The sequence below is a fragment of the Cydia strobilella genome, chromosome 8 (genome assembly GCF_947568885.1).
Source record: "Cydia strobilella chromosome 8, ilCydStro3.1, whole genome shotgun sequence".
Classification (NCBI taxonomy): domain Eukaryota; kingdom Metazoa; phylum Arthropoda; class Insecta; order Lepidoptera; family Tortricidae; genus Cydia; species Cydia strobilella.
The window spans coordinates 12,799,934-12,826,120 of NC_086048.1; the positions used below are offsets into that span (position 1 = coordinate 12,799,934).

The following is a 26,187-nucleotide window of genomic DNA, read 5'->3' on the forward strand; positions in this document are numbered from 1 at the left end:
TATTAAAGTCGAAATCATCAAATGTTTTTGAAGGCCTTACCTTTCACTCAATCTTATCCGAGAAACATTATACCTATGAATTAAATTGTAGATTCTGCTTAGTTTTTAAAGTATAAGTAAATCATAGTCCCCAAACTAAGTGCACTTAACGTGAAAGAAATCGTTATTATCAACAACACTTTACTGAATCAAAACTGATACTAAACTTAAAACGGATGTAACCGCACTAATAGATAGCAATCTAAATATGGTCGATAATATGAGTACATCTACTCATTATCATGGAAAATTCTATAAAACAACGTTGCGAATCAATTAGTAAAACAAACAATAAGTCATACAATTTACACCTTTACACTTGACACATATACTAGTTATTTACGATACAAGTGCGAAAATAGGAAATTCGCAACGAGTGGCGTATTTTAAACACGACCGAAGGGAGTATTTTAAATCGACACGAGGTGCGAATTACCTATTCGCACGTGTAACGTAAGTACAGTCGACGGCAAAGATAAGTTTACATTTTTCGCCTTATTACAACGGAGTAAGGTGCAAAAGTGTAAACATATCTTTGACGTCGACTGTACAACGTTTTACAGTACATATGGCCCTTTAAATTTTCGACGTAGTTACGTAATGTGCTTATTATAGCACTTGGTGTCGTAATGTAGCACTAGATGTACTGTAAAACTGTACACAACAGGCATTCAATTTGGATTAACTTCCAAAAAACTGGTTCATATTAAAAATGCTTCGTCTGGTTTTCACAAACAAACTGCTACTTCATCCTCAGGCTTGTAAAATCATTACATCGCTGAAATCGTTCGAAACGCTCCAATGAAAGTTATTTTAATATCCTGACACGCGACTGTAGCGTGTACGTCGGTAGGTATGTATGGGTATATAGTAAATACCATAATAATAATAATTATTTACCATAATTATTTACCCTGTATAATAGCATAACAGTATAATTTTAGTGTTATAGTAGAGATAATACTGGTGCAATAAGTGCGTGACACAATCAAGCCGTTCATGAAAGCTGCGTTTTTGCTCGTTTATCCTTCTGAGAAAGAACCAGCGCAGCGCTGGGGATAAATTGTGTCAATTGATAATTATTGGTTTAATAACGAACACATGGTTTTGCACTGCCATTAGAGTTCATTTTATTATTATTTACCCATTTGTATTTGTTTTAGAATAAAATACTTTACAGATTTCATCTACATAATATTAAATAAACAACATGACAGAATGTCATTTTGACGACGGTTTGACGTAGTACTATAATATCATAACTAATCATAAGTTATTCACAAGTTTTGCCGGTGCTTTTCCTTGCCAGTTGTAAAAAAATAATGTTACCAATACCAATCTTGGATGTAAGAAAGGGTGACAAAAAACAGCCGTGGTGGACAGCTTCATCTAACGCTAACCTTTATTCATGGAGACTATATAAAGGAGCCAAATCTCTATGTATGAAAAGTGTCCATCAAAAAACAGTAATTAGGCGGCGCCACCATACACCGAAATACTACCAAAAACAACCTACGTAATTTGGTGGGGTTATTTGTTGCCTTATATGGTTCATTATATACTCATGTCCCAGAGCCTAACTAGCGCCACCGGAGAGATTAGGAACTATTATTTAAAGCTGAAAGCGGTCACTTTTGCAACAATTCTGCCATAAGAGATTGGCATCCTTTCTATACCATCCATACTTTATTTTTGTATTTTATTGTAATTGTTAGTCGTTGGCAATTCATATGTCAAGACTGATTAGCAGGTATAACACTGGTATAACAAGTAGGTGTTTCGCTATAATCTATTGAATGAGAAGCAAGACTAAAACTGAACGTTATAAATGCTATAATCCTTCGATTTCAAATGTTTGACTTTAAAGACCATGGAACCCGCAACTAAAGCAATTTCATACCAACAATGGCATATCAATTACCTTAAAATTCCAACATTACAGAGCAATTTCACGTAAAGTTATACCGTACTCCGAATTGAAGATTTTCTATTCCCTTAGTTCCATTAGTTATGGAAAAAAGTTTGGAAAAGTGTGTTTGTGTTTCTTCTTAACTTCTTTGTTTGATATGGAAAACTTTTAAATAATCGCAAAAAAAAAATACACATCAACAAACTTGATTGTCAGTTTCCTCTGTATCATTCTGAATACCACATACCAAATTTGAATAGTATAATAGAATAATATTACAAGAATATTTAAATTATTGTAAGCAAATAGCTTATCTTATAGCATCTCAAGAAATCTGGAAGACAGCAGCTTCACTATTAGGATTACTAGAACTCATTACTAAGTATCGAACACCATCCAGCAGAAAAGGAGGCAAAACACTACGTTATACAACTAAAACTGGTTAGGTAAATGTGCGGTGTACACGTTCATGTACTTGCATTGATCTTAGTCTATTAACTGCAGTTGCGTTGCGTGCACTTGCATTTGAAGGACCTGTTCTAAAAAGGTCAGATCTCTTCTGTAATCACGTTCAATAATTAAAAATCTCTTGAACGATTTAAGTAATACTTACGTTTTTACGGGTTTTCCTTATCCTAACGATTGATTTAAGCACAAGACTTCCTTGAACCCGTGTTTAAGGAAAATCTGAAATAGGTAAGTATATAAATGCAAAAATACAGTATAAGAGAATTGCATAAACTTTCGACTTTACAAGTCATAGAAAAGGTATTAAGCACCTAGATAACATTCTAAAGATAATTATTTCAAATAACAGTTGTATCAAATCTTGTAACGCAAAAAGGCTGTGCCACTGCCAACCATAACATTGATGAGTCACACCGATTCCATTTGCACTCGCCGGATTCACACTAACAAAACCAACACAAAGTATCACGAAGAACCTAATAAATCATGTCAGCGACCTCTGCCATTTTTAGACCGTGTTCGACAATGGTTCCTCGAACTTACTTAGACCCTTTCATCAAGACTAAACCTTAATCTTCATATAACTAAAGTTTACATTTGCAAGATTGGACAAATCTGGTCGAGTCGTACATTAGGCCTGACCCCACGACCTCGAACCGTGCCATTTCAGCAAATAGGACCACTGACCGCACCTATACGCTTTTACCGTGGTCCGTGTCAATTTTCATTGTCCCATCATTACCTTCGCTATTCTTGTATATGTCACGAGTCACGGCATGCCCTTTCACATATATAAGACTTAATTATAGTAGAGACATTTTCGCATACAAAGCAAGCCAATATCTCAGGATAGCATCTAACAACACGCGGCTGTTTTATAGACGCACTGGCATTTTTAAATTGGCCATCAATTCTGAAGATTACCTAGAACATCATACTTCCTTCGATATTAGTTTAGATTATAGATACAGGCGATCTCAACAGCGAACGGGTTCTGTTAACAGGTTTTCTAGTCAGTAATTGGATGTAGTTCAATAGAAAATAGTTTTGAAGTCATCCTTTAAGTGCAGAGCACAAGGTCCGAATTCAAACTAAATTTAAGTAGAACTCTGAAACAGAGTTAGTGTAGTATAATTATGTTCGTTGAGTGTAGCAAATCTGGGCTGGTAATGCTTGTAAATCGCCGGAAAGCGAATGATTCACATTCATTGACACGCCAGCCATCTCCGCGATCGCACGCAATTGCTCCTCTCTTTGTTTAGATGACACATCGAGATGGGAACTTTAACGTATGCGGAGTAAAATCTGGACAAAGTTTTGAACATGTAAAAAGTATACAAAAAACTAAACTGAAATTATATCCAGCTGCCAGTTAAAAGTCTATATATCTGTCAATTAATCCGGTAAGTTTCATGGGTATTGGATTCTTTCTCTTGAAACTGTGGTCAATCTAGAAGAACACCATCGCGAAACTGTATGTAATTTCTCTAGTACTATTTCCCTATGGCCGAAAGAGAAGATAGTGGAACATTTTGTGGAAGCGAGTTAGAAGTAACGATATGTTTATAATATTTTTACATCCTTGTTCTTTAAAAAAAACTACGGCTATAAAGTCTGGTTCAGGTAAACCTTCCAGCATTAGCCAGTTTCCTGGGAGAGATCGATTGAAGAAAATGACGGCCCGCTGAGTCACAAAATCTTACAGAGAGGTCATGAGATTATTCAAATGTGGCAGTAAAACTGTTTAAAAATATCTTGAAGATATGGGCATCGGCAAACATCCAAGAAAAGTTAAGGTCACCGTATCCGAAAATAAAAATAAATAACTTTGAAAATGTGGGTCCGTCATACCGACCAAAATGTGTAAAACACTGCTGTTTTTGCGTAATGGGATTTTTGGGGGACATGGCAAGGCAAGGTAACTATTATTTTGAGAACACCAATGGTCCAACGGACGAGAATGTGAAATATGTCGAGCATACGAAGTTTCCTAAAAAAGTTTTCCTAAGGAAGATAAAATTTTAACTTAAAATAATTGTAAATATAAAACATTGTACTATTATTACCCAAATATCGTTAATTACGATTATTTGTGTATCGTACATTTATAAAAACAATATCGAATGTTGCCTTTGGAAACTTAAAGCAGTAAGAAAAAAAGGCCTCTTCTTTGACAGGCGTTCCGTTCCATTCAGACAACTTATTAAGAACGGTTTTTCAATATTCAATATATAAAAAAATAGACGTGTTATAATGATAAAGACGTAAGTAATAAAATATGAAATATGTATATTTTCGTATTCTTACATTAACAGTAGGTTTTTATGTTGATTACGACGTTTAAAGGAAACTAATATTAACACTCCTCAATAAGTAGTCATGAATTGGAACAAATATAAATTTAAAAAAATTGGAAAAGTAAAAAGCACTAGTTCGCGAAAACCAACTTTCCGCACGCTCAACAGCTACGTAAAATAGCACTTTTTAAGCAACTGTATTAAAAATAAATTACTGTATTATAGCAGTAACTATGCAAAAAAATCATTAATTCTAGAGATCAGAAGTTAATAGTAATGCAATTTAATGATGTCGAAAGTCACTCAAGTATTTTAATGCCCGCGGTTACCTCGCTTTTATAGCTAGATGATTAAAGAGTTATGTTACGGAATTGTAACCCCACATTATGGTGTAGCTACAGATGGTGAGTGTGTAAATATGTACGTAAATGTATGTTACCACTGCAGGTTTGTGAATTAGTTATTAAGCCAAAATAATACTCCAAACTAAAGGAATCTAAGATGAATAAGGAAAAGGTTGGACAAATTATGTTAAAATTCTAATTGTACGTGAATCATTAGTTATTTAATCCATATGTGTGGGAAATGTTCTCAGTTAAATGCTTTTATGAATCCTTAAAGTGACCTTTTGACCTTCATGAATGACATGATTATAATATTATCTTTAATGGTAAATCAGATCGGATGACAATGCAGGCCATGAGAACTGAGATAAAACAACGCAAACTAATTGTGTTTGAGGTTGTTAGAATTGTCTAGATGAGTATTAGTTGCCTCAAGAAAGAAAAGTACAGTCAGCGACAAAAGCTTGTACCAAAAATGAAATTGTTGCCAAAAACTTATTTAGATATCTAGTTAGTGATGTATTTAGCGGGTACGTTATTGTTATATTAGGGAGGGTAATATAGAAATCAGAGATATTTTTACGCGACATACAAAAATTCATTTAATAAGTGATCTAACCTTCGTCTTTAAACAGCTTCAACTGAAACTGCAAAAAATTGTAGTAAACCAATTGGAATGTTGAAAACAATGGCGCACAATTAGCCGGTCTTTTATCTTATCTCGAAGGCTCGAAGCACAATGAAAATTCTTGCTCTATTTCCATGTCGACACTTCGTGATGAAACGGTGTGAGACTGGATTTACGATTCCTTCCTTGCAAATAGTATTGCATTGTAATGTTTGAATTTAATTAAATAACAAAATCATGATAGCGAATAAACGGCGTTGTTACAAGTGTTGTGTCAGATCTGAGACTGAACAAGAGCGTACCAAAATATTTTTATGTATTTTAGAATACATACTACAACGCCCTAATAGGTATTTATTTATACTAAATTTAAGTGGTTTTAAGGATATTAAATGTCACATTCACGTATTGCAAACATCTACTAAATTGTTTCTGAAAAAGCGTCATGAAGCGTTTGTTTACTTTTAATTTTTGTACCTATCAAAAATGCCGCTCGGCTTCCGAACACAAAATATAATTACGAATACTCTACACTCTACCTGGGGCCCGTTTCTCAAAAGCTTGTAACTTGTAATAAGATTATACGAGATTTCCTGAATAGTCGACTCTTTTCCTTCCTGAAGACAATTTGCTTTAAGGCGGTTCCCTGAGCTAGAAGGCGAAAAATCTCCTTATATGATCATGTTTTTCTAAGAGGCGTTGATATTCGTAGACGTGGAAAAAATATATGTAGTTCTTGACTATATTATCTTTAACAACATAGCTTTCGATACACGAATTATGACACTTCGCTCGATACAATTAATTCCCAAAGTAACCTCTAACTCGGACTTTTAATCCTACTTTACTCGGTTATTTATTACGTGATACTATAAACAAAAAAAGAAGAAAAAACAATCTTCTAGAAGAAAAGCATGTTCTGGGTTTGATAAAATCTAATAAATGCAAAGACCCGGGAGCCTGCAACCGCATTCCGTATAAAAATAAAGTACTTACCTGTGTAGTGCTATGTTCACAGACTATTGTTTCAATGGTAATAAAAACATATCACTGGCATGCTAGGCATATCTATACAAGACGGCGTAGAGTTAAAATATAAGTATTTAAGCAATGCACAACCTTATTTGATTGTAATAAGATGAAGATAATTGTGCACAGAATACGATTCGAGCGTAGGAGTCGGGTACCTGCCTCGACTTATACAGGCATCGAATGAGAATCCAGTTCTTATTGATCCAATTAAACCTTGAACTTTCTGGTGTTAAACATATGGTTTAATTATCCGGGTCTTGCCTACAGCGGCATAAATGGCCTTATATGACTGTGGTGACCCAGGAATTAATAAGTAAACTGGATTACAGGATTTACAGGATCTGTAGATTAGGTATAGCAGCAGACAAAAGACGCGAGACGCAATCACATTCATTGTGAACAATGCAAATACTATACCTGCTACTCCAATAAGTTATATGAATTATGAAGTAACCACTAACCAGTATGCGTACATTTTATAAAAATAAGAGTAAATAATACCCTAGAAGTGACAACAGAATATTTTGACAAGTAAAAGTAAGTAATTAAAAAGAATATCTATTGAAAGTGTAGGTTACGCAATATCATAGGCAAGGCAACCTTCGCAACTCGCCAATATCTTAGAAAAACTTTGTTTTGGCTAAAATCGCGTGTTGCAATATAGTAAATAACTTATAAAATTACCACACCAAGTTGTCGCAAACCTACAAGCGTAAAATCCTAAAGTAGGTTAATAGTAAGGCCCGAATCAATACTCAATTTACTTACATACAAATGCAGAAACAATTCGAAAATGGCATATTGGCATAAGTTATTATTAAATATGTATTATCGTCACGCGATACAGTGCGCAACACAAGTAATCGTTACTTTACTTTAATGTTAGAAAAACGGTGTAACCAATAGAATAATTAATGATTCTTAAGTCCTTTTCCATTCAATGACAGCGTATAATCATATTTTCATGACGTAACACGTTAGTCATCATCTTCAATGGCAAGGTGAGTGATAAGGGAACTGGTTTGCTGGGCACCATTTCGAACCGGTAAACGGCTGCCATCACAATTCTAAAAGACAGTAACTGTGTACACGCAGATTGGTCGTTACTTCGTTTTACATTGAGGCAGCTCAGAATACACGGTCGCTGCAGTGACCCATGCAGCAACGGTAAAATTGAGAGGCAGCTCACCGTTCATACGGAACTGTCAAGCTTGCTTTTGCAGATATTTCAACGGATTTAACTTTAACTGTACCAAAATGTTGCGCACCGCGCAACGCGATATACGAGTAGTTATCTTTTGTTAATGATACTTTCCTTTTTTTTTCAGTAAACCAATGTTGGAAAAAAAAACCCGATTAGTAACAATTTTGTGGCCTATATATATATTTTGGGTCTTTGAACTGTTCATCTCCCTTTGCACCTCATAATTTATATTTTACGACTCATAACACCCCATCTGGTCTTTAAGGCGCTATTCACTTATTACGTAAGGCAATTTAGGGGGAAGGGGGGTCGACCGTGTCTTATTTCTTTTTACAGGGGGCTCGGAGGGAGTCTTGATAATTCTTACGTAAGATCACAAAAATGCGCAAGTAAAGATTATACTTCGAATAAGCGCGTGCATCCGTGCAAGTGCCGACAAAAAAAGTAAAAAAAAAAACCAAAGTCGATTATTGCCCAAAAAATGTTTTTCTTTTGTACTTTTGCAGGTACAAAATTAAAGTTCCTACAAAATTGATTCTTTGAAAATCGAAATAAAAACAAACCCGATGTGTAATAATTTTTCCTTCAGATTCTTTACGTAATAAATATTAAACAGGGGGGTGGGGGTCGACCTATTATTCTTATTTTTTCTTACATAGGGGAGGGACGGGGTCAAAATCTGGCAAAAATCGTCTTGCGTAATAAGTGAATGGCGCCTAAGTTACCAAATGTAAATGGAAGCGGGTGAGTCAGCGGGCATGACTTCAATCCTTACTTACACTTATACCAAAGAAGACTATTCTCATGTAAATACGTTTTCACTATAAAATTCAACTAGATGCCTTTTGAAGCAGGTCAAATCAAATGTTTGCTACTGCTAAATTTTAGGTATTAAATTATAAACTGAAATAGATGTCATATATTTAAAAAAAGTGACAAAGCCCTCCAGTGGTGAAGGCCGGATTCGAACCGGCGTCTTTAGCAATCCGGGCTAACGCTTTGAACCCCTAGGACACCCCGCCACGGTGGAATCGGTCCCAATTTCTCGACTACTATATACCTACCATCTTACTAAGACTAAAATAATAAAATGACTTGATTTGTTCCCAAAGTTGTGATTAGGGATTAAAGTTTTATATATATTGTTTAGTTCGATGTTGAATCAGACGAATCACATTATTTATAGTTTTGATTTAACTATTTTTAATAATCAACGAATCTAGCCAGGAAACTCAATCCTAAATCGAAGTGCATGGACTAATTCTGTGTAAATAAGAGACAAACGCGACAACGTGACGCTGCTAAGTGACTAATAATATCAAAGACGGTTTCTACAGTCACTAAATACTACTTTATTTGCATCAATGTACTGCTCGCTTTCGTCCCTCAGCTAGGGCAAGTGGTAATTTAAAAAGCACGTAACAGCTGTATTACACTACAGCCAGCAGTGCAGAAACCGGCACGCAAAATGAAAAGGCAGAGCATAACAAAGCTGATGGCAGATACAAGATACAACTGATAGCGGACCGGCGACATGGAACGGATTAGCTTCCGATGCCGCCGACCGAAACTCCAGGCTCTGCGGTTTAACACTAGCCATTAGGCTAGTTTTAGACCGTTTAAAGGTATGTCAAGCAGACAGTTGTTAGCCGGTCAATAGTTTTTTTTTTCTCTCTTTATTATGTTTAGTTATGGCAAATCTCTAAAGATCAATAGTACTTGAATTACTTTTGTCTATTTGGACCAATATAGACGTCATATAGAATAGTAGAGGGCGCTTAGTTGACCGAGCAAGAGCGAAACATGGGGCAAAATGTTTTCGTATGTCTGTCCGGATGTTCTCCTCTACAAATTGCATTTCTCAACCGATGTAGATTGTTATGTCTATTCAGTTTGTTTTCTTTTTTAATGGCGGAGCCATGGTGATTCGTGAGGACTACAGCTCACAGATCCATTTTTAGATTAAATAAATCGGTTAGTCAGTTTGCACTGGAAATTACGACAATGCCAAAGATATGGCAAAGCTACCTACAATATATTTCTGACTAGAAGGGAAGCTGTGGGTCTAAATCCTCACTATTGCCAATTTGCCACGATATCGCTTACTGGCCATTTACATGTCAAGGAAACTGACATTGTGGCTAGTTTTAGCTAATTTGTGCTAATTGAAATGTCGCGCGGCACTCCGAGTACAAAATGTTGCAAAACACAAGTAAAAGTGAATGTAGCTATAAACGGCAGAATGAAACGATAGGTAAATGTGTTTTTCCCTATTTGGCCTTGGAAAGGTCACATTTAGTTATGTGTGGCAATAATCGCCCTATATGTCTACTCAATGTAGGGAGGGGTTTAAAATGCAACGTCGCAAGACTCGCAAGTCGCAAACTAACAAATAGTACATTGTGATACCTACATGGGGCGTAAGTCAAACATTGCAAACGAGAGTATAGTTAAATCGCGACGGCTTGCCTTATAGACTCGAGTTTGCAATATTATTACGCCCCGAGTTACACACAATGTTTTTCATTACACTTGCGATACAAAAATGAAGTATAAAGACAAAAAACTCTTAACCCTATAATAGTAGAAACTTCATAACTCCCTAAGAAAAACGCTTTTTCTATAGTTTCCGCTAAGCCTGCGTACAATTCCACATTTACTGAGCGAGTGTGATGAAATAGTACATATCGATGCCAGTGCGGAAAGTATGTCATTTCCGCACGTGTATCGAACGACGTTTTTTTAATACAGTTGCGAAAAAATAAGAAAAGCAACAAAAGCAAGCAAGGAATGGAATTCGAAACTTTTATATTATTCATTCTGTGACACTGACATCATTGACATTGACATTATGAAGAGGTGTTTTTCTAGCTTTTATTCGACTAGAATAGATTTTGTTATTATTATCAAAGATAGATATAACTCCGTAATAGATGGATACAGTCTAAGGAAAAAACGTGCCTCGAAAATCAAGAAAATTTGATTCTCGTTCAGAGGGCGCTACTAGTTTTGGCCTACAGTCGTATAGATGGCGTTGACAGTTTCGTTTGTTATTTAACAATTTTAACGCATATCAGTGAAAGAACATGGGTCAAAATCATAAAAATAATTAATGCAAATAAAAAAATCATTTATCTGTATTTAAATACATTCTATCGTATTTTTATAAATCTTCATTTTTAGTTTTAAAGTGTGTCGAGAGATGGCAGTGAATTTACTGGGGTTACAAAATTTACTATGACAGTACCGCTCTAGTATCAGTTACTCTATGTTATTATTGAACCCACTTCAATTAAAGATTTTTTTTTTTCAAATGCATGTTCTATAAGACAGAAACAATTGTAAATATTAAAACATTGTACTATTATTACCTAAATATCGATATTTGTGTATCGTATATTTATAAAAACAATATCGAATGTTGCCTTTGGAAACTTAAAACATTCTTGCAGTAAGAAAATACGCCTCTTCTTTGACAGGCGTTCCGTTCCATTCAGACAACTTATTAAGAACGGTTTTTCAACATTAAAAAATAAACGTGTTATAATACTTATAATGATGAAGAGGTAAGTAATAAAATATGAAATATGCATATTTTTCGTATTCTTACATTAACAGTAGGTTTTTATGTTGATTACGACGTTTAAAGGAAACTAATATTAACACTCATCAATTAACAGTCATGAATTGGAACAAGTAAAAATTTAAAAAAATTGGAAAAGTAAAAAGCACTAGTTCGCGAAAACCAACTTTCCGCACGCTAAACAGCCACGAAAAGTAGCACTTTATGAGCAACTGTATTAAAAAATCTATTTGAATACCTGCAGTGGTTGTTAGTTTCAAAATTGTGCGCTCGCCCCTATAGTATAGGACTTAGCCTTGTATTTATAAAAGATATAGATATAGCAGTGAAAAAAGCCGTATAAGATCAATGACTTCACATCATCATCACACAATACAAAAATAAAAAAACGAGATGAACTGGCGACATTAGAAAACCTGACTGGAATCAATTGCCGCGAATAGTTACGATCACGAGGTGCATTAGCATAGAGTCAATAGAAACGGAAAAGGAACAGCGAACGGAAATAAGCTAATATGTGACTTTCCAGAGAGTATATTGGTAAGATGCTTAATGTTTCGTTCATATACAGGCTCTTACTTTGAAGAAGCATGCACTTTCGTCGAATGTATACGAGAAACCGACGGAATGCAAATATGTACATACAAAATAAACTTTGTTTTTACTTGCGCTCAATTATGCGCTATATTTCGGTTATTAATTTTAAATAATAAAAACCGGCCAAGTGCGAGTCGGACTCGCGCACGAAGGGTTCCGTACCATTACGCAGAAAACGGCAAATATTTATTTGATTCTGTTTTTAGTATTTGTTGTTATAGCGGCAACAGAAATACATCATCTGTGAAAATTTCAACTGTCTAGCTATATAGCTATCACGGTTCATGATATACAGCCTGGTAACAGACGGACGGACGGACGGACAGCGGTCTTAGTAATAGGGTCCCGTTTTTACCCTTTGGATACGGAACCCTAAAAAACTGACATACTTACAGTCTAACGGATAAAACCTGACTTAAGCCGATTTGTGCTTACTATATAGCCTTCTAACTCGATTTATCAATTTAACTAACAGCATAGCACTCTAATACAAGCTTACAGCGTAATACAAGCTTTTAATATCTCACGGAACGGAACTATATGTATGTATACATTTTAACTGAGGGGCTGGGTAAGAAGTTGGTAAGAAAACATTCAATCACTACACCTTATAAAACAAAGTCCCCCGCCACGTCTGTCTGTATGTATGTTCGCGATAAACTCAAAAACTACTGAACGGATTTTCATGTGGTATTCACCTATCAATAGTGATTCTTGAGGAAGATTTAGGTGTATAATTAGTTAAGGTTTTTTGAAACCCTTGCGAAGCCGGGGCGGGTCGCTAGTACTTATATACGAGTAAACTAGGTTTAATACCAAAACTCAGCTACCTTTTCCTAGAGAATCACCATGTAACTTCTTCAGTATCTGCCTAAGATAAATGGTAGACTCATAAGCGATATGGCGTGAATCTTAATCCAAATGATTAACAGTTAATGTCAATGATTGATCCTGAACTCGTGCGTAGTTCGCTTATTGTAACAATTACAGATCAACTTAAAAGGTCAAACTGCATTGATCAATAACGCAGGTTAACTAATAAATCATGCAAGGCATCAGGGCCGTATCCATTTGGCCTCCCCTTCGGCTGAAGCGAGTGACGTGCGAAATACGGTATAATGGGAAATCCGACGTCGTAGTTACAAAATTAATAAACTTTAGAATGAGGATCGTGGAAACGAACATCATAATTAACATAAATGATCAACGATGACAATACAATTACGTGTGGCCCACATTTCGGGTGCACAATGCGTTATTCAGCTCTACTTAATTCGAGTTCACTTACTCCGTGCTCCAGTCCGAAACATAGTTACTTTCAAAACAGAAAACAATGACGGTTTCTGACGTAACAGTAATAAATAAGAAATATTTGAAACACGCGAATCTTAAATGTTCACGCTGCGCTGATTTGATTACGGGAAACTGATACGTAAGCACAGTATCAATTAGCAGTGGATCTAGGTCATTATCGTACTTAAGACATTAAGATACACTTTCTCTTAAACTGGTGCAAAGGTGTGCATATTCATATTATAAGATCTTATGGAAATGTAAATACCATCCATATGAAAAGAGTGGTTTTCATTGTTGAAATAAAATCATTTGTGATAGTGTCAGTATAAACTTGTACTGTCTATTAATTTGTCGAATTGAGTAATGAAATATCCAAGTTAATAGCCGTTTCTTAAGATTAGAAATCATTTGTTACAATAATTGCTAAAACCCGAATGTAACAGATAATCGCACCTATAATTGGCTTTACTTGCAGTCTCCAAGTATCTGCGCAAGTTAAAAATATGTATTGTAATCTAATGAATAGTTTTACTTAGATGTGTGATATTTAATAAATATCTATATTAGGTACTTACTCGAGTAGATTCATGGTTAAGAAAAACAGGATTTTGCAAAGTTAGCATTTTGAGTCAAAACTACACACGTCGCCAGAGAGCCAAATCATATTTCTGTCTTATCTTTGGGAAAAAGGGGGAAGATAAACATTTGTTTTAGTTTGTGCCTGTAGTTCCAATGGGATACATAATAACTGCCTAGGTTGTTTTCCGTTGCTGCGATAAAATACAATAACTACCTCTGTATTTGATGCTGCGACAAGACGCTAAAATGGCCTGGTACACCTGAGACCAGCAGTTGTCATCGGACGTCATCCCGTTAAGCCCGGATTGAGTAACGGAGCCTTCTGCAGCGAACCGAGTCGGAAGCCTTGCAACAGCGATCGATATCGCGTTGCGTGGGATTGGAGATGGAAATTATGTGACAATTTCAACCATTTCAAGCAAAATTTATTAAACTATATAATCCGAATATATTGTCAGTTAATTTAATTTAACTACCTATTTAATTAAATTTTATTTTTGTAGTCCATTTAATTTAGGTAGTATTTAACTTGCTATGCTATGCCCTGACAGGTGACAGGATCCATGATCCATGAGGAACAATTTACATTATGTACCAGCTGTAACCCCATAGTTTGCAATAATAAATATGAAAAGAGTGCGGTCGACGTGCAGATGCAGTTCGGATACAAGTACCTACAACCTACAACTAACTGAGATGATTTTTGTATATTTAGCGTGAGGAGATCGAATTACTAGTTCCATTTTTTTATTACAAATATCTTATTGACATAGGATATATAAAGTTGTATCTTTTACTGGGATGAACAAGGTTTACCTAATAAGTAATACTAATTATAATGAAACAATAATTAATTTTACCACCATTCTGTCGATTCAATTTTTTGTAGGAGGTTTAGCGATCATCATAATATGTAATGTACTTGCATTGCACTACACTACAGGGTGGCCCAAAAATACGTTGACAAAGTTTTTCCTAATTATTTTATTAAGTACTTACGTAACTAGTACAAAATAAGTTAAAAATTAAAACTACAGTCTTTTTGAAATTATACCAGCTAAAGCACAACTCCTTAAGGATAAAGATAAAAAAAATCGCTTGGAGAGATGTCGGTATTGTCGGTTGATTAAGCAACGTGTGCCGCTACTGATTTTTTTTTTGTATTGAACAGGCCCATAATCACCAAAATGACAGAATTTACTCTTCTAGTCGCCTTGGAGAAGCCGCAGTCATTCCTCATCGCCAAAAGCCGGATTCAGTTATGGTTTGGGGTGGTATTTGCAGCAGTGGTGCAAAGATAATTTTCCCGGATTTATAAGTTCAAAAGATTGGCCACCCTATACTCGCCTGATCTATATCCAATGTATTATATGGTCAATCTTAAAGACAAGGGCCTGTGATATTAAACACAAAAGTGAAAACGTTCTAAAAGCAACATTTACCAAAAAATGGGAAAAAATATCCTTGGAGGAGCTGCGGCATATCGATGAAAATTTTAACAAACGTTTGCGTTTGTATATCAAAGCGAAAGGAGGCTATTTTGAAGACAATTAATTTTTGTTGCATAAAAAAGACTGAAGTTTTAATTTTTAACTTATTTTGTACTAGTTACGTAAGTACTTACTAAAATAATTAGAAAAAAACTGTCAACGTATTTTTGGGCCATTCTATATAAAACTTAAAAGCTAAATCTAAAAATATATAATACTAAACATAAAATAACATACTCAAAAATATCCCCCTGCGGCATGGTGCCGTATATGCTGGCAGCATTTCCTCGCTGTACCGCTAGACTAATTCTTTGAGCGAGGAAGCTGCCAGCTCTGCGGTCACCTGTGACCTCTGCTAACCTTTTGGATAGTTCCTTAATAAGCATAAGGGCGCTTGGAACCCACGGGCCAAGGGTCTCAACCCCAAAGGTACGAAATTGTATTCGGCGCGAAGACCCCTATTATATTTAGACATTTTTATTTGACGACCGGTCTGGCCTAGTGGGTAGTGACTCTGCCTGTGAAGCCGATGGACCTGGGTTCGAATCCCGGTAAGGGCTTTATTTGTGTGATGAACACAAATATTTGTTACTGAGTCATGGGTATTTCCTATGTGTAATGTGTATAAGTATGTATTGATTTATATATGTAAGTATGTATATCGTCGGCATCTTCGCCTAGCACCCATAGTACAAGCTTTGCTTAGTTTTGGGCTAGGTTGATCTGTGTATCCCCTAATATTTCTATGAAGTAGGATATAGTACCAGTTCGTTTTAATAGAAGATTACAAGGGAAACGGGTGAAGGCATGATCATCCACTAAGATAAGTCATGGCCAGTTTCTTCCAGACTTTTGCTCATGTCAGCATCTCAACAGGACTTTCTCATGCACTATCTTAAGCAACAAATTGTAGACTGTTTAATGCACACATGTATATTATACAACTTAATGCTCACTGTTAAAAGTTACGCAACATAACTGTCCCGGCAATGGCAAATTGCTGAAATATTGCAACTTTCTAAGCCATTACCATAAGGTTATTTCATTACAAGTAGGTATTATGTCGCTTTTGCTGTATCATCGTCATCAAAGTGTCTAACGCGTAATATGCGAAGGTACGTTGGAATGATACTGCGAATACGTGAACAACTTTCACTGGAGCAATGATACGATCAAAATTACAATAATATTATGGTCATGAAACTCATGAATCAACCTCCTTTCCTCCTCCTTTGAAACTTTTTTACAGATGTAGATAATATAGTAGGTATAGTTTAACGGAAACAGTGTTTATCTATTTATTATTCCATAGGTACTTATTAATGCTTAAAGATTTGGCATTGAGGTGGAAGTAAGTCGTATTTTGGTCAGCCCTGTATTTCACTGTTCACATATGACGTTCAGAAGACTGAGAATATATTATCTAGTGAATGACGAAGCAATTGTTAGACGTTGAGGTTAAAGCGGCATTTTATGATTCAAGGTAATGGCCTAACGAAACCCGTTAGTCAGAGATGACTTTAATGTAATATCTTACAGACAATTTTTTTTATAATTGCATAGAGATAAATATTTGAAGGACGTATTCTCAAAAGCATTTGCCCCAGTGACCGCTATGTAACTACAACTGACCTAGGAGCAATGCACCGAGTGAGGTCTGTCCATAAAACATAGCCATTATTAATTGCATCCATCTCCACTGTCACTCAGTAGTTCCACGTAGCTTAAGCTTAGGTAAAGAACTAAAAGACAAAAGACCATCAAGTGAGGGCCACTTATCATAGAAGTAAAGATAGTTGCCACTTTCATCCTGATATGGTAGCTTCAGGATTGGATTCCTGAATGTTTTTTTTTTCGTATTTAAGTATCGGAACTCTATGTTTTTGACTGAAAGTAAACAAATCCTACTTGACGTGAACTACAGCCCAACAACTCCGGACGGAGACGTGGCCCTTTTCTTTAGCAATGCTGAGACGATCTATAACTTAAAATATTTGATATTGTCTTCGGTTACCGCGATAGTTACTCACCCGTTGACCACGAACGCTGTAAAGAGTTCGAAACGTCGGGATGTATTATAAATTCAATATACGCGATATAATCCGTTTTCATAGTTTTATTTCATTAAAATATTTGAATTTAGAATCAAATAGACGAGTGAGAAGAGAATACAGAGTCGAAAATAATCAGCAACACGCGGGAGCGACGCGGGGCGGCGCGGCGCGTGCGCAGCCGTATGGAGCAATTGTCCCATAGACACGGAGATATCCGTGCTTCCGTCGGCAACCGACGCGTGACCATGACTTCCGGCTGGGGTGCTGACACGGCCGTGACGGAAAATTAGGGCTTTGTTTATGTGTGACGTCATCTACACTGCCCGACTGCTTGCTTAGGTACATACATGACTCATTTTGAACTAATAAGATAAACAGATATGTGTTTCTCGTTAATCGCGAACAAGGTAAAGAGTCCCCGGCAAGCTCGGCCGAATTGCACGTTCCCATACAAACGTAGTTCCGCTCTCATTTTAAAACTACGAGTTGGATTGTAATGAAACTTTGCACATACAATGACATGAGGTATATCTAGGTCTGAAATTAGTTTATATAGCTCCAGTTTATAAAACAAACGGAATAGAGCAAAAACAAGTTTTGTATGAAAAACTTATTCGCTGTATTTTTTTAACTATGGTATCTGAAGCTACAAGCTACATAAACTAATTACAGACATAGATATACCTTATCCTATTGTAAGTACAAAGTTTCAGAGAAATCTAGATAGTCGTTTTAAAATTAGAGCGGAACTAAGTTTGTATGGAGAACCGAGCTTGCCGGAGACCCTTAAATATATAAGAGCGAATCCAAATGTTCGGCATGAGCAATTTAATATTGTTTCTTCGACCAACCCAGTGCATCCTCGGAAGCTTTGGACAACTCATCATCGGAAACATAAAAATGCAAATGCATATCAATGGGTGTGGAAGAAAACATGCTCTGTTAAATTATTATTGTATCTTCCTAAGTCCTGAGTTCCTTTTAAAAGAACAAATTAACATCGAATTTTGAACGATAATGGAATAAAAGAAGGTTCCAAATTCAAAACTGCAATAATGACTCTAGGACTTAGGATACGAAAAAATTTTCGCGTCAAAAAAAAAATACTTTTTCCTAATCAGAACACGATACTACTATTACACTATTTTTGGTTACACCCTGTATAGGCCCGCCTGTAGTGCTAAATTGAAGCTAACTGTCAGTGAAGGCATTCATTTTATACCAGAAGGTCTCCAGTGTAATTGCTCCAATTATACTGTGACTCAGTCAAGAGTTAAAAGTGTAATGCGGAGTATAAAACAGGACTCGCATTGACACCGACAGCCAATTTAACTCATTTATTTAAACTTGACCTTCGGATTCCCTATCTGAAGAACTACCGCAAATGTTTGGCTCGTTCGTTTATTTGCATCTTTATCGCTCAAATATGCGAAAGCGACAGAGAAAAATACCTAACGATCAATTTTCGCTGTAGGCTCTCAAACCTATGTCTCCGCTTTCCGGACGCTGCGTACCTACATCGTCAGATTGTATGGGAAGTAAGGGGCTACAGTATGGGGTTCTTCAAAAAAGGAGTGTACAGGTTTTTAAAGGGTCGGCAACGCGCATGTAATATCTCTGGTGTCCATAGGCTACGGTGACTGCTTACCATCAGGCGGGCCGTATGCTTGTTTGCCACCGTCGTGGTATAAAAAAAAAAGGTGCAAAATTTCTATAAAGCGTGACGCATTGATGCTGTACGCAGAGTACGGCGTCATCCAAAGATCAAGACGTTAAGGATCGCTACAGTTTAAAATGGCATTGTCATATTAACGATGATTGTATTGTACTGACTGCTTACGTAAAGTAAAAAACCGGCCAAGTGCGAGTCAGACTCGCGCACGAAGGGTTCCGTACCATTACGCAAAAAACGGCAAACAAATCACGTTTGTTGTATGGGAGCCACACTTAAATATTTATTTTATTCTGCTTTTAGTATTTGTTGTTATAGCGGCAACAGAAATACATCATATGTGAAAATTTCAAAATTTCAGCTATCACGGTTCATGAGATACAGGCTGGTGACAGACAGACGGACAGCGGAGTCTTAGTAATAGGGTCCCGTTTTTATCCTTTGGGTACGGAACCCTAAAAACTATAAGAATATACATAGGTACTTGCATTGTTTAGCATCAGCACTTAATCATAAATTCTGGGTTAGTACCTGGCGGCAGCTGATACCGCTCGTACTCTGGCTGTGTATTCTAATTAATCCACGAGAGCGGACAAGTTGAGTTCTCTGGCAAACTATAATAACTCGAGAACTATTATAACCCAACTATGCGTATCGGAGGCGCATTTTATATTGGTTTGCTCGAGCCTTCGACTCGCCAGTGGTTGGTAAGCAATTATAATGACATCTTATCTTTGTGCAAGTTAACGTTAGATCAATATTTAGGATGTGACGTCACAAATTCTCCCCTCGACATTTGCAAAAGGTGATGGTCACGGAGAAATGGCCACGCTATCTCGTTCCATTCAAGGTTGGGTGAACACTTAGCCAGGTGTCAGCTATTTAGCATTTAGTGCTGATAAAAGTAACACAAGTAGTGTTTAAAAATAAAAACGGTATACACCGGTTCCTTCCAAGGGTTCCGTGTTTAAGTTTAGTCCCATATTTACACCTAATACAATTTGACGTGATAATTAGCAGCAAATAATCTTCGTGTATTTCCGACGGATTAAGGATTCAGTCCATCTTTAGTGAATCAATGTTAGTGAAACATTTAACACCTACTATATGTAGGTCTCTACAATTTTCACGTTAACCCTAGTTAAGGTAGGTATAGGTATTAGGTATTAATCAGCTGTCAAACAAGCTACAATGAGCTGGAGACATATCCGACCCCCCTACAAGTACAAACAAACTTCTATAATATGTATAAGGGTGACACTGACTATTTACACGCATTACATCGTTTAGTATTAAAATAGAGACACCGAAGCATCAGAAATTTTCTACGACGTAGGTCTAGACCGGCTTTGTCTTTATAGCATGCCTTGAAGTTATTTGGCCTCGTTGCTAAGTATTTATTGATCCAATACTCATTTCTAAGTACATAATGGAAATGCAATCGTGCCCCTTATCATTATCCATTATTATCTTGTTCAATTATTATTATATCATTATCTTTTATCGAGTGCCGAACTGAATCCTCTAGGCTTATTAAATGCTATTGGCGTTATTCATAAACGCGTTACTGGCCTGAACTAGCTATGAATTGTTTGTCTTTATCTGTCATCTTGACTTATGTATTTGTAGGAAAGGGATAAAACATAATTTAACTAAATCAGGCCCGTAAAGTTTTATAAGGGGGTATCACTTTAACTAACATGCGATGCAACATGATAATTAAAACTGCATGCTATCATACAATACAAGTCATAAATCGACCACAGCTGCACTAAAACATTTAGCGCTAACCTTATCTAATCAGAAATTGTTACGCATTCCACGGTATTTATAATCTACAGGCTACACCTCGTAATGAAATAAAAATACTATTTATATTAGAAAAATATTACAAATTTATTGGTCATAAATATACATAGATAGGGATTTATATTTGCCGCCTGCCTCCGAAAGAGATGCCAGTCTGCTGCCCTTTGTTGGTGCCGTATTGCAAGGAGATGACGTTCTGGCCGGCCTTGAGCTGGGCCTCGCTGAACTCCCGCACGTTCCTGTCGGCCTCCTTGGGCCCGATCGACGGCTTCCCGTAGTTACCGGCTTTCCTTCCCAAAGACTGCAGGCAGATCACGACAGAGTAAAGGTTCTGCCTCTCCCACAAGTCGATGGTCTGGAAAGTTTCCTGAGGAGGTACACCCAGCTTCTTAGCCGCTTCCAAGAAGGCGTTTATGTTCTCCATGCACTTGAATGCCATGGTGGACTGGTTGATCTTCTTAACGGAGCCCTCCTGGATGGCGTTGACTAGCTTACAGAGCAGGGTACCGTCTTTAAGGACTTTGTAGAGGTTTTCGACGTCGCCGGAGGTGTTGGCGGGCTGTCCGGTGAGAACCCTGACCCACTCGAGCGTCTCGCGCGCGACGTCATCGTTATACTTGCTGTTAATTCTGGCCTGGGCGTCAGCGTTGATGCCAGCTTTCCCCGCGCGGTTCTCTGCCATGATGTGTTGTTGGCTTTGCAGACAAGGATCCACTGAGCCTCCTTATGATATCTCGATATGCGTGCGATACGGTCGATAACGATTATCACTTGTTTCACGAATTGACGTCGATTTATTACTGCGGCAATATTGATATCTGTACACTTTTTCCTTTAATTATATGATCGATGTATAAACTATCAAAATCACATGATTACGAGGGATTTAAAGAGTATTAGGATTATAAAAAATCTATGAGTATTCGTCGTCGGATAATTAAAAGTTTAGAAGACTGTAGGTAAGTAAGTAAATAAATATTCTTATTGCACCAAAATTATTAAGACTGTGTACTAGCTAATTTCAAATAACTTCCGAATGGCGGCTTATTCCGAAAATAGATTCTGATATGATAGAATTATGGGTGATTTTCGGAATCAGCCGACATTCATATGATTCGGATTTACCCGGATACACTTTATAGAACGTAGGTGCCTATTAATGTTCGTAGGATTCAGTATAGATGTAGATATTTCATAAAATAATAATAATTAGGTTACAGAAAAGAGAAATCGTCAATTGGTCCAAGGGTGGTCCATTATATCGTTTATATATTGCCAGCCAACATCTCGATTAGCTCGCAGCATATGGATCAATTAGTTTTCAGAAATTTCGTTATTGAAAGAATTGTCCAGAATGTAATTTTGATTTACCATTATATCAACGCTGACGTAACTATACCTATTATCTACTCACGTTCATATTTATATCAGATGATATTGTGCGATAAAATTTAATAGCCGAGCCGACATTCATATTCATACCTAACACATATTGGACTTAGGTATCATAAATGTGTGCCCTACGAGAAACGAAAACACAGTCATACTTACCTATGAACTAATAGAAATATTGATAGTGTAGAGACAGGAATAATAGGTAATAGACCGTATACTACGAGCTTTCAACAGTCTTAGTTGAGATGGTTATAGCACATAGCTGTAGCTATCCATAAGTAAAATTTAATTGTATGGATGAATTAAATTTACCTTTTAACTGCATTTGAAGGGTAATACATAGAAAGAATACGTCTCTAGTCACTTTTTTTTCTAAAAATGAGATTTTCAATCTCAAAATGCAGAGCTCTACAGGAACAGTTCACTTATATTATTTTTTGTTAGTACTGCGTATCATATAATTTTGCCCTGATAAATAAAATAGGTATATTATGCTGATTCATTTTACATTTCTTTTTGTGCATAGGTAGGTAGGCAATTAGTTTATGATAGCAATCAACACGGTAAAAAATTATTAAAATGATCGAGATATGAGCTACACAAAGAAAAAAGTTTTCAGTTACTTCCATTTTGTCTTAATAAATCCCCCGAGTTCCCAGTCATCATATAGGTATATCCTTATTAGTTATGCACTATGGTAACAACACTTTGGCCGTCACTATCTATTTGGCGCTGGCGGTTGTGGGTACAGTGCCCACGCCAGGTGTAGGTGCCAGTATGCATGCCAATATCTGCCCATTCAAATTAAGTTGTTTTGTATCATTCAAGGTGTAAATTGTGCAAGCACAAAAACTTCTAGACCGCGAGCCAGGCGCAAATTTCGTCAGTCATCGCCTCCCGGGCGAAAACTCGTATAGCGGTTAACGGCTATGTATGATGAACCCTCGTGAATGTCAGCTGCCGCTCCGTTGGTGGGTTGAGGAATGAGAAATATCTTCGTTATTGTCTTAAAAAACAACAACAACAGTTATTAGCAGATCATGAATCTGATTTTGTCACATTCTTGAAGTGTGTTACAATTTTTTATTTCATGAAAATAATAATTCATATTGTATTTAAAGGAAGTATTTAAAAAGATAACTTTTGCCACCTGGATTTTATGGTAAACAAATTTATAGAGTTGGACCAAGATAAGTCTGCAACGATTTTGATAGCTCACGCAATAAACATATAACTTGTTTTGCTCGCAATTCATGTTCTTGTCGTGTGGTTGTATTTCTCACAATGAATAAGTCTAGTTGTGTAATGATCTTTTACTCACATCACAATACAATACATGTAAGTAAATAGTGACTTGTTCAAACATAACTTGTCAGTTGGTACCATCTCCCACACTGTTAACTGTACCACAGAATAAATAATAGTACTAGGTACAGAGGGTTCACTCTCTAACAAAACGCATTTATTACGACAGATATGACGCAGGCGCGAGCAGGTGTCCATTCCGTAGCAGTGCATGGCAACTACTATGCAGGGCCTGATTTACCCACAGGCTAATAATGCTAAAGCCTAGGGCGCAAGGACCAAGGGGGCGCGCCAGGGGGCGCGGCGGCGGCTCTGAGTTGAGACAAGGGGGGGACGGATATACATAGTCAACCTAGGGCGGTCAGAACTCTAAGTCAGGCCCTGCTACTATGGCTAGACACCAAAATTGGTGTGGGCCGCATGTACTTGTAGCATCGCGACGAAATTGCGGAGTGAGCCACACCTGCCTGTCCATCGGTGGACCTTATGCCTTTTGTAATAAGGTTCACCGATGTACAGTCGGGAGTGTTGCTGTTTGTCATACACTGACTATAAAAAATACAGTTTTAAATGGTAACGTAAACAAACAAATTGTAAAATTACCTAGACAAATAAATTTTAAAACCTATTTTTGTTTTGTATACAAAGTGTATTATATTGTATAATGAAAAGGGATAATCTGATAAGAATACTAACATGGTATAATTCTCCAATTTTCATTTTTTCATAAAATTAACTTGTGTCTACAATGTTTATTTATTACCTAAAATTTTTTGTCACAGGTACTTGGAATTTAATAAAATTATTATTTAAATATTTCTTATAAAAGTAGAATCTAAGTAAGATGAATCATGTAATGCCGTCTATGGACAAAGAACTTATCTGAATACGGTGATAATCATATTAGATTATCAAAAATAGCGAACCCGATAAAATTAAGTACTTATGCCTGTATTATGATTTATAAACGCATTGAAACATAAAGAATTTAAAATTATTAAGCTGTCCTATTTCTAATAAGATCAGATCTACTTAGATCGCGAACAACGTGTACAGTTTCCAGCGTTAATAGATTTCTGTGACTCGACTATCAATGATAAGAACTACCAAAATCTAACAAAGGTAAAAAGTTACTTTAGATAGATAAGAGATCTTTATTTGTTTGCAAACTTTTTTTATTACTTACCAAGTATTTGATACGTATTAATATACCACTTTTCACAAAACAGGAACGAGTTAAGATTGAATATCCATTTGTACTATTTCACAATCACAGCACTATCACAAGTTTTGAGCAGCCAAACGACCGCACGAATCCAACAAAAAATTGTTGACACAACGAATGGTCAACGGTGTACGCGGCGCGCTGACTATCCGTTCGGAAACGTTTTCTCCCACTTCCACAGCCCCCTCCTCGTGACAGCTTGAAAGTGACAGTTCCGAGCGAACTTGTGATTGGTCAATTTTAAAATAGAGATGCGTATGTATACATCGTCACACAGTGTTATCGAGAATCGAGTTGACAGACTGTATTTTCGTTACAAATTAACGAAAATTTTACTATCAATTAACTTACTTGAAATATAAAACGAGAGAGCCCTTAAAGGTATTCATATACTTAAAACTGCTACCAAATACTGATTCAAATCAATGAGATTTTTATTAAAAAGCCATGGATTATTGTGACCCAATAAAGTCTGTAATCTATGACCTATGACACATCGTTCGCTACGCTGGGTTTCTTGACAAAATAAATTGGCAACACATGACACGTATCGAATATGCAACATCAAAAAAAAATGTAATTCATATACTCAACGCAGAATAGCGCTGTATTTAATTATTATTCTGCGCCAAGTCGAGCAAAACAAAGAGACACGGCTGTACCATCCTATACTCGAAGCCATTCAGGCCATTTTCAACGTCCTGTAAATTTGTGTTGGCTAAAGCTAGAACCCTGAATTTTCAGTGACACATAGGGCATAATATGGCTTAGATATATTCCCAAGAACATTCAATTTGAACTTGTAGCTTAAGAATTATTGCACGTCAAAGTTCCTTAGTTTTGTCACTGACACACTCACGATCTTCTAGCATATGGGCCTGCTACAAGTTTTAGATAAGCTTAAAATTTTAAACATTTAAAACAGTTTTTAGCTTATCAAGCCATAAAAAACCAAAAAATATTTGTAATATCAGTCACGTTTCAAAGATTTAAGAACTGAATAAGTAAGTTTGTAATCCCATATAAATATACGCTATTACTTTTGCAGTCCTACTAACAGTAGGTAAAGTAAAGGTACGATGTACGATGTGAGTATGAAGATGTATAGCGGGTATGGTGTGGGATTGGGTATGAGTATTAATTTTATCGTGCTCATGACAGAGCACTGTGGAAGAGCTTGGGGGAGGCCTACGCCACGGAGGCGACTACAGTCGCAACGCAATTCTTCTACTACAAAAAAAAAATTGAGATGTAATGTGAA

At 36.5% G+C, this 26,187-nt stretch overlaps 2 protein-coding genes across 3 annotated transcripts in view; both read right to left on the reverse strand.

Moving 5' to 3' along the window:
* Positions 1–25,091, reverse strand: part of LOC134743657 (myosin heavy chain 95F) — a 51,890-nt gene extending 26,799 nt beyond the window's left edge. The window contains exon 1 of one of the 2 annotated variants that reach the window (XM_063677241.1): positions 24,888–25,091. The gene's annotated coding sequence lies outside the window, so the exon portion shown is untranslated. The remainder of the gene's footprint in view (positions 1–24,887) is intronic. The other variant, XM_063677240.1, reaches the window with a different exon arrangement.
* On the reverse strand, positions 21,081–21,798 carry LOC134743352 (myophilin-like). Its single transcript, XM_063676744.1, has one exon. The coding sequence runs from the start codon at positions 21,681–21,683 to the stop codon at positions 21,120–21,122; it is 564 nt and encodes a 187-aa protein (XP_063532814.1). The 5' UTR covers positions 21,684–21,798; the 3' UTR covers positions 21,081–21,119.
* Positions 25,092–26,187: the final 1,096 nt, after the last annotated feature.